Source organism: Sphaeramia orbicularis, chromosome 12, assembly GCF_902148855.1.
Source record: "Sphaeramia orbicularis chromosome 12, fSphaOr1.1, whole genome shotgun sequence".
Lineage (NCBI taxonomy): Eukaryota > Metazoa > Chordata > Actinopteri > Kurtiformes > Apogonidae > Sphaeramia > Sphaeramia orbicularis.
In genome coordinates this window covers 12,280,932-12,295,980 of record NC_043968.1, presented here as the reverse complement: position 1 = coordinate 12,295,980, position 15,049 = coordinate 12,280,932, and the positions used below count along the sequence as shown (strand labels likewise).

General features: G+C 37.4%; 1 protein-coding gene across 1 annotated transcript in view; it reads left to right on the top strand.

Annotated features, from left to right (window-relative positions):
* LOC115430264 (laminin subunit gamma-1-like) overlaps positions 1 to 15,049 on the top strand; it is a 312,548-nt gene that overhangs the window by 44,448 nt on the left and 253,051 nt on the right. Inside the window, exon 2 of the mRNA XM_030150206.1 lies at positions 2,182 to 2,486. Within this exon, the coding sequence (XP_030006066.1) occupies positions 2,182 to 2,486 (305 nt within the window). The remainder of the gene's footprint in view (positions 1 to 2,181; positions 2,487 to 15,049) is intronic.

The window sequence follows — 15,049 nt, the reverse complement described above, 5'->3', positions numbered from 1 at the left end:
GCAAATGATTCCAAGGAATCGGGCTACTGGGATCCAGTTCTCAAAAAGAACCAGTTCTCAAGTCCCATCCCTAGTTCTGTGTTGAGGCGAGGCTGGAAGATGTCAGTTTTCTCACAAAACCCAAATACTAATAACAGCTACATTGCAAATCAGCAACTGCCCAAATCCAATTGGAAACACTGTGATAAAAATCAGGAATTAATTTGAGCTATCTGCTCAAGCAAAGTCATTTTGCCAGCACAAATATGCAAAAGACTATGCAATTTGCCAAAATGCATTCTCTTCTAACCTTGCTTTTCATTTAATTAAACATGTACCTGAGAGATTTATCCTTTAATCTATTATGCACCTTCAGAAATTACTTTACAGACATTTCTTGTTACAAAGCAACACCAATTATAGCAGAGGTTATTTGGATCTGTTAAATTCCCCAGCTCCAACTCAAATGGAAATTGAGGTATATCTCATTTGCACCAGATCTTTGAGACACAGAGATGGTGTTCTGAAACATTTCCTTTTTTCATATGCAACATTTATTTCATAACTTTGAGGAAATGCATCTTTTTTTCCTCACCTGTCCTTTACCTCCATGGCGTGTGTACAACTGGTCGTTCATTTGCTGTTGTTGCACCAAAACTGTGGAACTCGTTGCCTCCTGCGAGTCCTCACTGACCTGCCCCTGTTCAAGTCCAGGTTAAAGACTCACCTGTTTAGACTGGCTTTTAACCCTTAGCACTGAGACACTGTTAGGTTTGAATCTGTAGTCTCTTCTATCAATGTGTGTTGTGTCCTATTGCTTTATGCATATTTATGGTACTTGATTAACCTGTTTTTATATTATAATTTAATCATGCTTTGAGATGTAAAGCACTTTGGGCTTCTTTACGTTGTTGTAAAGTGCTGTATAAATAAACTTTGATTTGAACTAAAATTTAACCTTCATTTAACCTATGAAGACCAAAACAGGCACCAGTGACCAAAACCATCTACTGATCTAAAATGTTTAACACCTACTACATCTACTGTTATTTAAAAAACAAAACAAAACAACAGAGACTGCAATGAGTGACTTTAAAATCAGTCAAATTAATAACTTTTCAACAGTAACCCTTAAAGACCCACACATTCATCTATGACCAAATGCATCTACTGATCTAAACTGTTTAATACCTGTTGACCCACTAATCCTATCAATCCATGTAAATAATTGGTGTAAAATACAGTTTGTCGTCTTTTCATGGTCATCAGATATGACCCATTTGGACGTTCAGAGGCTCTGTAGTTACCATAGAAACACTGTCATCTTCTACAACATTAATTCACCAGTAAAACCCATGGAGTTGGATCAATGACAGTGGATGGACACACTTGTTTTATGTTCAGTTAATGATATATTGTACTGAAAAAGTCCCTTTTTTCTTCAGTTTTCTCTGTTTTTGATATAATAACCCTCAAATGTAATCTGAGCTTTGGTGAACATTTACATGGTCAGTATATTAAACATTGGAAAATACCTGATTTTGTCTGGAAAAATGGAAAATACAGAGGAATATTTTATAATAAATGGTGATAAATGACTTGAGAAAAGTTAGAGAATACAATTCATTCGGGAACTAGTACAGAGTCACAAGTTAATACTCAGTGATCTTCAGTGAGACTCATGTTCATTTAGTTTATATCGTCAGTCACATTAGTAGCAGGTTGGCTGTTGAGTCTCAAATGCTGCATCAGACTGTTTTAACAAACAGCAATAAATTTACCTTCTTCAGTTTTGCATTCATTGGCCTTTTCTCTAGTTAATATGACTGAAAATACTTTTTTTTTTTTTTTTAAAGTCTGTTTCCCTTTGACCTACGTTTCACTGGTGGGTCCTATTATGATCTGGATAATGAGAAAATAATCCTCTGTATTCTTCCACTCCTGCAGGACTGACATTCATTTACCCTGCATAGAGGCACGGGAAATTAAGCCTATCCCCCATTGTTTTCCTTCTTTCTATAATACAATTGTGTCAGGTTCTTTTTTTTTCTTTGCTCCTGGGTCTTCAACTCTCACCCTGTAGTATTTGTCTCTGCCATAACCAGTCCAGATCTGTAGAACAGTATAAACACAATAGATGAAGTTCTTACAGTAATTTTTTCAATAAATCTATTCCAGCCTAATCATATCCGTTTTCCACAGGGAAGGCCTTTGAGATAACCTATATACGATTGAAATTCTACACCATTCGACCACAGAGCTTCGCCATCTACAAGCGCACAGAAGAGGACGGGCCCTGGCTGCCCTACCAGTACTACAGCGCTTCTTGTAAGGAAACGTATGGAAAAGACGCCAGAGGTTACATTCGCCCAGGGGATGATGAGAGGACTGCTGTGTGCACGGATGACTTCAGTGATATCTCCCCACTTACTGGAGGCAACGTGGCGTACTCCACCCTGGAGGGACGCCCAAGTGCCTACAATTTTGACCAAAGTCTGGTGCTGCAGGTGAGGCGATATTATCGTATGCATTTGTGAAGTTCTTTACATTATTTATTACAGAGAGTACACATTAGACACTTTTACACAGATCCTGGAAAAAAGGTGAGATGGTGATTCCACCTTTTTTCCACCATTGACTGATTTCCACAGCTAAGCCAAAGGAGTGACAGAGGTGAGACAGGCTAGACTTTTACACAACAGACCTGCGTTCTGGAATCAAAGGGTCAGTGATGCAGCGCAGTGTATAGTGTGATGTAGGGATGGGAACTGATAAGAATTTAACAATCCCGATTCCATTATTGATCTGGCTTATCAATCCGATTCCTTATAGATTCTCTTATCAATTGTCATTGGGTGAGGGAATAAAATAGAAAAATCTGCTATGTTTGCATTAACTGTCTTTTATATTTCCATCTCTGCACAGAAAATATAACATATACAGTATGCACAAATTACACTGGTCAACAACAAATTTATTGTTTAAGTTGTTTGAGCTGATTTAGGATAATTTTGGTGTGCTGAATCCAAAAATCACATTCATTTTGCTCAATCAGGTCAACTCTCTACATATTGGCTTTTTAACATTTTTGCTTACATTTATGGGCATTTTCACATCATATGATACAAAATTCTTTCATATTTCTTGCAATAGACGAGTTCTGAAGATTTTACTTTTGCCAATTTATGATTAATGTTTTTTTTTAATATTACAGGTGAATGAAATGGCTTCGACGAGAAGATCTTGCAAAAATAAGCCTGACGTATTCTGCTACATTTGCGGTGAATACACCATTGTACCTAACAGGAATCCTGTTAGAAAATGATTTTTTTTTCTCTTAAAACCTATTTTGGGTGAGAACTAGATAAAAAATCAACTGATAAAGTCACAAAAATGTAATCAATTTTGTGAGAAGATCAAATTTTTCAAAATCAAATTAGCAAAAAAACCTGACCTGATTGAGAAAAACAGATGTCATTTTTGGATTTAGTGGCACAAAATGGTCCTAATTCAGTTGAAAAAACCTAGACAACTTGCAAAAACCATTTTTTTGTAACCCAGTGAATAATAACAAATGATGCTGGGCCCGGTTCGGGGGGTGTGTGTGTACAGTGAAAGTGAAACTTAAGACGCTTTACTAATTCTTCTATTGCCGTACCTTCACTAAGTGGAACCGGCTCAGCCTGTCTCCTGTTGTTGTGCACCTCATTTCCTTTCCCCTACCTTCGGCAACTTGTATATGAGGGGGTACGATGTTTGTTGCGCCGCAGTTCACATGCACCGCTAAGTAGTGTATCAAATATGTGACATTCCTATAAATGAATCACATGCTGTGGACAAATGTTTGAACATACTGGAGGGGTTCCACTCTTTTGAAGAAATGGAAGCTTTACAAGTGTTACGAGTGTTATGACCTGGCTCATAGCCATGACAAAACAACCAAACACAACAAGTCTGGTTAACCAAAATTTATTATAAGTGATAAAAGAAAGCCAAAATAATCTTACCAAAAGACAAGAGCCAAAACTGAAACCATACCTGGCCAGATGACAAACAACTCAAAACACAAAAGAACAGGAAGTCTGGGCTGTGCAGGGTGATGGCAGGAGACAGAGCACCTGCAGAACCTACAATGTAATACCGGATAAGTTGAGTTTACTTTAAAAAATTTGAGTAAACCGGTTACCTTAAAAAATTTAAGTAATGAGTAACGAAAACTTGAGTGTATTAAACTTAAATGCTTGATTTAAATGGAATTGCTATTTTAAGTACAACACACTAAATGCCAAGTTAATTTAACTTAAAATTTGTTGCAATGTCAGTTGCTTTGGATAATCAGTGCATTGGACTCATTCTGATTTGACTTAAATTAAAATCTTTTGCAGTATAAATTTCTTATGAAGTTATTCAACTTATTATATAGCAGTGTGGATGGAAGTTAAGCAGGAAGATAACTCAGTGTAATTTACTAGTACAGGAAGTGCTTTTATTTTAGTGAGGCATAAAGATTTTCATTAAACAAGATCTATCCTAGATGAACAGTAAAGCCATAGTTCTTCCTCTGGCTCTGACTCATGGTGCAGTTCTACAAAAATACAAAAACAAACACAAAAAGGCCAATAAACACTGCCATACAAACATTAAATCCAAATTAACACTAACACCACAACCCCGCTGAACCCCTGCACGGAAAAAGAACACATTTTCAACAACATGCCCAATACCCACAATGCAATGCGGAGATAAAAAGGTGTGGTCATGACTAAAACTTAGTGATTTAAATCCATTCAACTTAAACTTTGTCATACTTTCGACTATGTCTACAAATTAGTAGAATATACTGAACATTTTATAGTAATGTAATAAAACTGAAATCATTCAAGGACACTGTATTTACTAAAATGCTTTCATTACAAAGTCCAGGCTTACAGTGTAGAATTAGAGCATCTAGAAAAGAAACTAAGAAAAAGAAAGGCTGGGCCTGACCATGGTGTCATTTTTTTGGACCGTTTCTGCCTCAATGCCATGTTGGCTACGTCCTGACCAAAACAATGCAGCATGCGTGTGATGTCATAATGCATGCACAATGAAGGCGGAATCGATAAGCAAAATTGTTAAGCAGGAATCGAGCTACTGGGAACCAGTTCTCAAAAAGAGCCGGTTCTCCATTCCCATCCTTAGTGTAACATATAACTTGCATGTCAGAAATACCCTGAGCATAGCGGTGTTGCTAACCTCTCCGGAGTCAGCCCGTCTTTCACCATTCCACAAATGTTAGCATGGACAGAGTCCTCCGCCCAAAGTGACAACAGCTCACAGATCTCGGTATCTCCCCAGTTTGACATCTTTCTGGTCGCGTTGAAATGTTTGTTTACTGTACATGGCCTGCGCTCCAGTGGCGGCTGCTCGTCTTTCAGACAGGGGAAGCTCATTGTCGGCTTACATCAAAAAATAAAGTCAAGTTATTTAAACATACATTCGGCCCTCCGTTCCTTTTTAAGAAAATGCTCAGTGACCTTATCGTACCAAGTAGGCATCTTTTCCAGGGACTGCACCAGTGTCCTCTCTGCTTAGATTGCCTTGGCCCATTGTGTTGTGGGTGTAAGACTTCAGCCTTTTTAAACAAGAGAAGCTCCTTTCACTCCGACCTAGCCGACAGTTTGATTGATTTAACCATCTACGAAATGATATTAAACTCGAACAAGAAATGATTAAATTATGTAACTGAAACAAGAAAACACTGAAATTATGTTAAATTGAAACGAGGAAGTCCAATAAGTGTGTTTTATTTACAGTGCAAGAAATGAACGAGTAATTTCGTAGTGGTTTCTCTCTTGATTTCACAGCAGAATGTGTGACGGTATTAAACTGAACTGTGTCAGTGAAGGAGGAGATCTGAAAACAGCTGTCAATCAAAGGGGATTCAGCCTTTCGACTGATCCTCCAATCAGCACGTGGGATTCTGGCGTCCAGCCTGGCCGAGCTCCGCCCACAGCTCCATTCACCCCCAGAGACGCCCGGTGTCCGGGGGCGGGACAACATCGTGGCATTTATCCAATTACCGTCCAGTTTTGAGGCAATGAAAAAAACTGTTCCACTCAGTCCCATTGAAGCCCAGAGACGCCCGCAGTCTACGGACAAATGCACTGAGCAGAGATCGAATGAGAAAACAGCGCAACGGGAATGGAGGAGAAGTGAACCACATCGAGTCTGTTGGTTTCTGATAAAGCTGATTCTGAACAAACTCGTCTGTGAGATGAACGTGTTCTAACACATTTGTAGTCAATAAAATGTCAACACAACCGAACATATTTAACCATTTAATTTTCGGAATTTTAGGGGAAGCCGGGCTTCCCTTGCAGTCTGTGAGAAATCGCCACTGCTGCGCTCATTCTTAAAGGGGTCATATTTTGCTAAACCCACTTTTATTCATCTTTGTTTCATTTATTTGTCCATTTGGACCCTAATAGTTTATAAAGTTTGAATTTGAACCCTCCAGGTGCTGCAAAGCTATCTTTATATTCATTTCTGCAAAAATCGAGTGGATTTCTACAACCCGCTTTAATTCCTTCTTAATTTGTTACATTTTATAACTAGTTATGTCACAATTTTGCACATATAAGGTCAAGATTTCTGACGAACATTTCTCAGAGTACGACATAACTGTTTATCAGCAGCAGCGGTTGTAGTCCATACTGAAAATATGTCCAAACTTCGAGCTGATTAGCTAAAATGTTCAGGTACTGGTTAAACAGGACAGAGCAGCACAGCCAACAACCTGGAAGGGGTGGGCTCATGTGCATTTAAAGGGCCAGCGCTCAAAACGACCTTTCTGGTGTCATTACTCAGAAATAGGGTTGAAGATGGACCTGTGGAGTTGAATTAATGAAGAATTCAGACCCAAGCAGAGCATTTACAGTTTATGTAGACTACAGGGAAATGTTTTAAAATGCATGATTCCATTTAAAAAAGAAAAATATCACTCTTTTTACAAAGTCTGACAGAGCCGTGACAGAGTTAGGACCAGATGATCCCACCATTTCGTTTACACGGACGTCGTTCCGGAATAAAGGTGAAATATTCCCGGAACAGAAGCGCTGTGTAAAACGGGCTGTTGATGTCATTTTCTCACTGGAACAATCAATGTCCCTCAATCGTAACCAAGTCTGCAAACCTGAAACTACACAGCTGCATTTAATAGGCACCTCCACAAAACCAGTGAGTAAAACCAATGATTAACTCCTTCAATTGTAGACACTTAAAAGAACCATTGATTCGTGGACACTGACATGTGACTGTTTCTTGCAATGCCACATACGACTACTATTCCAATTACGACTGTGACGTTGATATGAATATTTTAGATTAAAAACCATCAACAGCCAAACGAGAAAAGCATTATTTGTGTTTCTTTCTCTTCTACTTTTTCTAACGATTCTCCTCATTTTCAAAAACTGGATGACAAGGTAGATCCTGCAGGTGTTAACATTCGAAGATTTTTTTTTTCCTCAAAATATGTAGGAAATGTAAGTGCCTGGATTCAACAGTACAACATTAAAATACAAAGCCAAATGACCTGCAAACACAAGGACTACTGTCATCACATATACATCATTTCGCCTAAATAGTGGCCTTTTTTTTTTTTTACCTCAGTTTCATATGTTACCAGGTAATTATTTAATGGAGGATTTATTACAGTCAGGCCTTCATTTTTTTTTCATCTGATTAGTAACACTTCCCGAACCATTTCAACATAAAACCCTTGTAACATTTCAGTGGATAGAAACCATTAATTGCTTAACAGAGCTTTTATTGAGAGCTTTGCACAAACTCACCTTTTGCACAGACTCTCTAACCCAGGGGTGTCAAACTCATTTTAATTCAGGGGCCACATTTAGCCCAAATTGAACTCAAGTGGGCCGGACCAGTAAAATAAAAACAGTGAAAAAAGTAAAAGTATATTATGATCAGGTTTACATCTACAAAGTTTCCTTAAAAATCGAAATAACATAAACAACTTGAATTGCCTTAAGAAAAACAAGTGCAATTTTAACAATATTCTGCCTCGGTTTCTCAGTTAATCATTTACACATGTGCGTTATAGTCGCACAAAACATTTAGTAACAGGCAGAATATTGGTAAAATTGCATTTACTTTTCTTAAGACATTTCCATTTGTTCATATTTGTTCAGGTTATTCGCATTTTTTTTGTAAAAGTCTAGTTTGGTAATGTAAACATTTTCATGTAATTTTACTTTTTGGCACCAAAAAAACAGAAAATTTGGGGTTGTCATTATTTATAGGTTATTATGATAATATTTTACTGGTCTGACCCACTTGAAATCTTATTGGTCTATATGTGTCTGTATGTGGATTGATTGTTAATATCTTCAGTGTAATTTTTGCATTTCACAAATTCATCCAATTCAATTCAGGATTTGGCCCCCAGGCCACATGTTTGACACTGCTCTAAACACTCTCTTGCACTGAGTTCTTTAGGAAATTTAAAGTATTTTTTATTATTGTGTTTTTACTATTGCTGTTCTTAAGTTTGTGATACTGCTGGAATCTGTAAATTGCCCAATGGGATGAATAAAGTACACTGGGTTACAAAAAAATGTTTTTTTGCAAGTTGTCTAGGTTTTTTCAACTGAATTAGGACCATTTTGCACCGCTAAATCCAAAAATGACATCTGTTTTTCTCAATCAGGTCAAGTTTTTTTGCTAATTTGATTTTGAAAAATTTGATCTTCTCACAAAATTGATTACATTTTTGTGACTTTATCAGTTGATTTTTTATATAGTTCTCACCCAAAACAGGTTTTAAGAGAAAAAAAAATCATTTTCTGACAGGATTCCTGTTAGGTACAATGGTGTATTCTCCGCAGATGTAGCAGAATACGTCAGGCTTATTTTTGCAAGATCTTCTAGTCGAAGCCTTTTCATTCACCTGTAATATTAAAAAAAAACATTAATCATAAATTGGCAAAAGTAAAATCTTCAGAACTCGTTTATTGCGAGAAATATGAAAGAATTTTGTATCATATGATGTGAAAATGCCCATAAATGTAAGCAAAAATGTTAAAAAGCCAATATGTAGCATAGTTCAGAAAGTTGACCTGATTGAGCAAAATTAACTCTTTCAATGCCATGGGCCGATTAAATCGGCTTTACGAATACAACCTTTAAAGTGCCACGGGCCGATCAGATCGGCTTTGGAGAACACGCCATATTTGTGTACAAACAAACCATCCACCCCCATTTCTTTCTCACATTTCGATGACGTTCTTTCAAATCTTCTTGCAAATTACGATCAATAATGAATCGGCTGCGTCCGGTGCGTTTTGAATCTAAGTAGCAATCGGTCGGATGTAACCGAGCGGTTTTTGACCGAGGAAGAGCTCGTGTTTCGTTTTCTGCTTGGGAAATTTTATGAATGAATTTATGAATGAAATCATATGCAAATTAGATGGCCATTTTGTAGTAATATCGTAAACACAGCGATCTGTCAAAACAGTCCCATCTGCTAGAAAATGAGTTCTGATGACGATTCAGACTTCGATTATAAAAACGACGCGAAATACTGAAAAACAGCCAAATTCTGTGGCACTTTTAAGGCTTATTAGCCCCTTAACTGTCTGGCACTGAAAGAGTTAGTGTGATTTTGGATTCAGCACACCAAAATTATCCTAAATCAGCTCAAACAACTTAAACAATAAATTTGTTGTTGACCAGTGTAATTTGCCCAACACTGCCTATACCCATGTACTATTACTTGATACTCCATCAACCGACATGTGGCCTGGATCATCCACGCCCACATTTTATCCAAACAAACATCCAGTCGCCTCACATATATATATATATTCACATCTTCTAGCTTCTTCCAAAACAGCCGAGGGGAATCTAATGTTATGTTTAGCTCTGATTAACATTGATGAAGCCTTGAGAGGGTTGTGCTGAATTAATGGCAGCCTCTTGAGGGAAGTACTGGGAGGGCTGGGTACACTAAAGCATGGCTAAAAATGAGTAAATAAAGCACTTAATGCAGCCACTCCTTTGTAGTGATGGGAGTATGCATGTATGGCTTTTTTTTTTTTTTTTTTTTTTTACTAGTACAGTGACTATCACTTGGGAGAATATCCTTCATGTGTGTTATCAGTGGCTATAAATATATATATATACACCTTCAGGGAAAATTAAGTACGGTATGTGACCATATTCCCAGCTCTCACTACTACTTACAGTTAAATGTAATGGACCAAAATATAAAAGTAACCTCACGACAACAGTCTCGAAGTCAGTTAACTGCAGCAGAGTTCCTGCAGGACCATCTAGGAAAGAGGCAATATATCACAATGCTACTGTATATAATAGCACCCCAGTTTCTTTACAGACAGTAGTGCAGATCAGGATAGGACATTAGGATCACCCACTTCCAAACTGAAGAGGTTTTACGACTAGGCAATTTGAAAAAGAGAGCGCTATCTAAATTGGGGAATTACAGTAGCCAGCATATTCAGTTACACGCGGAATCCTACCCCAGCATTTAGTGAAATGGAAACTGGAGTGATTATGAGTTAGGTACTGATATTTCATTTTCTTTGCTTCCATCTTAAAATCCAAAAGCTCATCATCCTATTACTGCCGACCTACATCAGGATGGACTCTACTGTGCTGCTGCCACGTGACTTAAAGCTGAATAGATAGAAGTAATAATGACAGTAACAGGGAAGGCACAGTGGAAAAGCGCTTTTACTCAATGTATTTGTTTGTTTATTTATTCCATGACCACATTCTCTATCCTGTCTCCTAGAAATTGCATTGCTATACACTATATAATCACAATCAATCTGTTTGGTTTCCCAGTTTCATTATGGTGGGGTGATTATATTTACAATCCAGATTTTCTTTATAGAAGAAAATGAAATGCCATATTACTATTCTGCACAGGAGTGAGTTCTGCGGGAGAAAACTGTTGTTACTTTGTTACTTTGACTTGTTATTTTTAAAAGAAGATTAAAGACACACCTTTTTAATCAGGCTTTAAACTAATTTTTTAAACTCTTCTTGTTCTTATTTTGTTTTATTTATCACTGATACTTTATCTATTCTATTTTATTTATAATCTTATGTATTTTACTCTTGGTACTGTATTTATTTTATTTTATTTATTCTCTTAGTCCTATGTTATGCTTTTAGTCTTTAGCTTTTAACGCCAGTGTTTCCTCAGGGGGGTCCTCCACACTGGGAGCTGTGTCTGGTCTGCTAGTGGGGGTGCTGTCCTTGGGTCCCTTTGGCCCGGCTGGCTGGGGGTCCTCCCTTCGATGTGGGGGTCCACCTGTCTGTCGGAGTTGGGGGGCCTGGGTGCCGGTCCCCCCGATGGCACGGCCTGCGGCTCCTCCCAGTGTGGACGGCCCCAAAGGTGGCGTTTCCTTGATCCTCAGTGCCATGCCATGTCTCCCTGTTGTGTGCGTGTGTGTGCGTGTGTAAGTGTGTGGGCGTGTGTGTGTGCGTGTGTAAGTGTGTGTGTGTGCGTGTCTAGTATGGAGGGTGGGAGGGAGGGGTTTTCTTTGTAATTGTTTTTCTGTTTTTATTGTGTAATTGTTTTTAATTCTGTAAAGCACTTTGTGTTGCATCTGTGCATGAAAAGCGCTTTATAAATAAAGGTTGAGTGATTGATTGAAAACTGAAGAACCTGGGGTAACATTAAGATGCTTTTGTTTAATATCAGTACAGCAAACAATGGATTTGAGGATTTATACAAATGATCAGGGTTGTGTATTGGCAAGAATCTGGCAATACGATATAAATCACAATACTAGGATCACGATATGATATATCACAATACTGTTAAAAAGGCCATTTTTTCTTTCTTTTTTTTTAAATGATGATTTCCTTGAAGAACTGAATTACACCAGAAATCTGCACAAATACTAAACCCATTTTTATTTGATCACAACAGGATCTAATGCTGTATCACAAAATGTTCCTATGTTCAAACTGAAATTCTGTTTTCCAGACATTACAGTTTAAGATCCAGTTCAAATGTTCATGTTCTATTAGTTCAGAACTAACATCAGAACATTATTTTAGTTCAATCCCAACAAAGGAACTAACATTATTTAATAAACGAGTGTTAAATAATAATAAATAAAAGAAAAACAAAAAACAAAAATGAACCTCCACAATATCTGTATTTGAATAATACTGTTAAAAAGTCAATTTTTTCTTTCTTTTTTTTAAATGATTTTTTCCTTGAAGAATTGAATTACACCAGAAATATGCACAAATACTAAACACAGTTTTATTTGATCACAAAATGTTCCAGTGTTCAAACTGAAATTCTGTTTTCCAGACATTACAGTTTAAGATCCTGTTCAAATGTTCATATTCTATTAGTTCAGAACTAACATCAGAACAATATTTTAGTTCAATCCCAACAAAAGAACTAACATTATTTAATAAGAGTGTTAAATAGCAATAAATGAAATATAAACAAAAAAGAAAAACAAAACCAAAATGAACCTCCACAATATCTGCATTTGAAAAAATGCCTAAAAATATCAATACAGTACTTTTTAATATCGATACAGTATTGTGAAATGAAATATTGCGATATATTGCAGAACCGATATTTTCTTACACCCCTACATATGATGATGTTCTTGCTGTTTGAATGCTGTGTTTCAAGTACCTAAAAATAATACCTTGACATTTTATTATGAGGCCAAAAACAGGCCTAAGTCGGACTGCTGTGTAAAGTCCTCTCCGAGTCTCAATGAGGTTCAGGTATGGACTCTGGTGTCCAATCCATGGGTGAAATGTCTCATTTTCCTGAACCACTCTGACAAACTGAGTCTGATGGATCATGGTATTGCCATGTTGGAATATGTCTATGTCATCAGCAAAGAATAAATCCACTGATGTTCAGACCAGGTCGTTCTGTATATTCAGGAGACTCCATTCATGTTACTGAACATAGACCTGACCAACTGAACCAACCCCAGATCATAACACTGCCCCCACAGGCTTGTACTGTAGGCACTAGAGATGGTGGATAATTACTTTAACTTACTTTAGCTTTTTTAGTAGTTACGCTACCCCCCCACCCCCCGCGGAGTGTGCGCACTCCACGACCAATATTCACGGAGCGTGCACACCTCCCAGCCCCACTCCAACCAACAATCACGGAGCAACCCCCCCCCCCCCCAAAATGTGTCGGAGCCTCCAGCCATAAAACAGAACAAAGATGACAAAGTCCGTTCTAATCCACTGTAAAAACATGGCAATGTTTGTGTCCAGTTCATTATTTCAGAGCAGATTCAGCTACTCCCTGCTGAAATGTCAGATTTATTTCCTTTCTAATATCAATATTGATCCCAGTATTGATGTGTTGCATGACTGCGGTAGTCAAATAATCAGGTTACAACTCAGAATTGTACTTTGGTATCACTAAATTAATCTGAATCTATCAATTAATACTGAATCAAATCGATATTGAATCGAATCGTGATTAATCGATTCAGAATCTTATGAATCGAAATCGAATCGATTATGGAAATTGGCCATGATACCCAGTCCTAGTGAACACATTGATCAATTCAATATTGGGTGTGGGAACTGGCACGGTTCTCTATCAGCCTGAAAACGCCGCTCCAGCTGGTTCTACGTTTATTTTCCATTCTATATGGATTCCAGTAGGGAGGGAGGAGGTTGCGTTACGATGCCTAAATCAATAGTCAAGTTGGTTAACCAGTGGCTAACAACTTGTAATAAACTTTAGTGGTGCCGCCGCAGAATGTGTGTAGGGGAAACTCTGCTTCTCTATCCCTGATGCATCCATCACTCTGGAACAGGGTCAATCTAGACTCAACAGACCACATTGAAACAGTCAACTATTTCCATTGAGACTTTTTTTTTTCCTATATCTGCCTGTTTCTATTTTTACTTCCTTCCTTTAAAACAACAATATAATTCAAGTAGTGTTGCTGACATGCGGCTTCAACAGAATTTGTTTCAGGTAAGGCTTTATCTTGTGTTATGGCTTCCCTCTTGACATGCTGCAGAATGTTTAACGAGAAAATGATCACACTATAAGGTTCTCTCTGACCTTTCTCCTAACATGCAGTATAGAAATATCTAGCAATAGAAGGTTCCCCGCTCTGAAAAGGAAGCTGTCCTCCTCCACATCATTAAATGAGAAACGTACGGGTGTCTTTTGAAAAATATGTGGAGTATATGCAGCATAACCTTGTATAATCATAACCCACTCCCAACAATATAAAAGACATCTTAATAAAAAAAATAAATAAATAAATTTAAAAAATTGAGTTTTGGGGGATGTGTGTTCAGCTTTCCAAAGAGCTGGTAGCATCTGACAAAGAATTAGTCAAAAAAGTGTAGATGAAATGATTTTAAAGGTGATCACAGTAGAACACAGCCAGCATTCGTATATTTCTGAGCTAAAGTCTTGATATTTTGAAACTGAACAGTGTTGGACTTCAAGTTTTTCAATGCAACAGTCAGTGAACAGGAACATCTGGAGCTGAGTGGAGTTCGGCTGTAGGCAGAAAAAATGTCTTGCTCAGCAAATTACTTGCAGCATTTGAAAGATTTAGAATTCATTTCTCAAACAAAGTGATTTACTTTGTAGAAAACACGTGTTCTCCTGATCCTAACTAAAAAAAAGTGACAAGAGAAACAATGCCTTTAACCCTTTCATGCACAGTGGTCACTCCAGTGGACAGTTCTTCTCCAGCTGTTCTCTTGTATATTCATGGGTTTTGTTGTTTTACTTCCATATCAGCCAACACAGTGGACATTTATGCACCATCCCATAATAATACACTGACATTCAGATCATTACTGTAACTGTACTGTTCTAGATAAACCTGATCTGCACTAACATATTTGAGTGGAAATCAATTATCTGTTAGAATTTTTTTTTTTTTTTTTTTTGCATATTATCTCCATGAAAAGAGTAATAACTAGCATAAAATGTGAGAAAACATCAGATTTTATTTTATTTCATTGTTTTCATATCACTTTCTGATATTGGGTTTTAAAT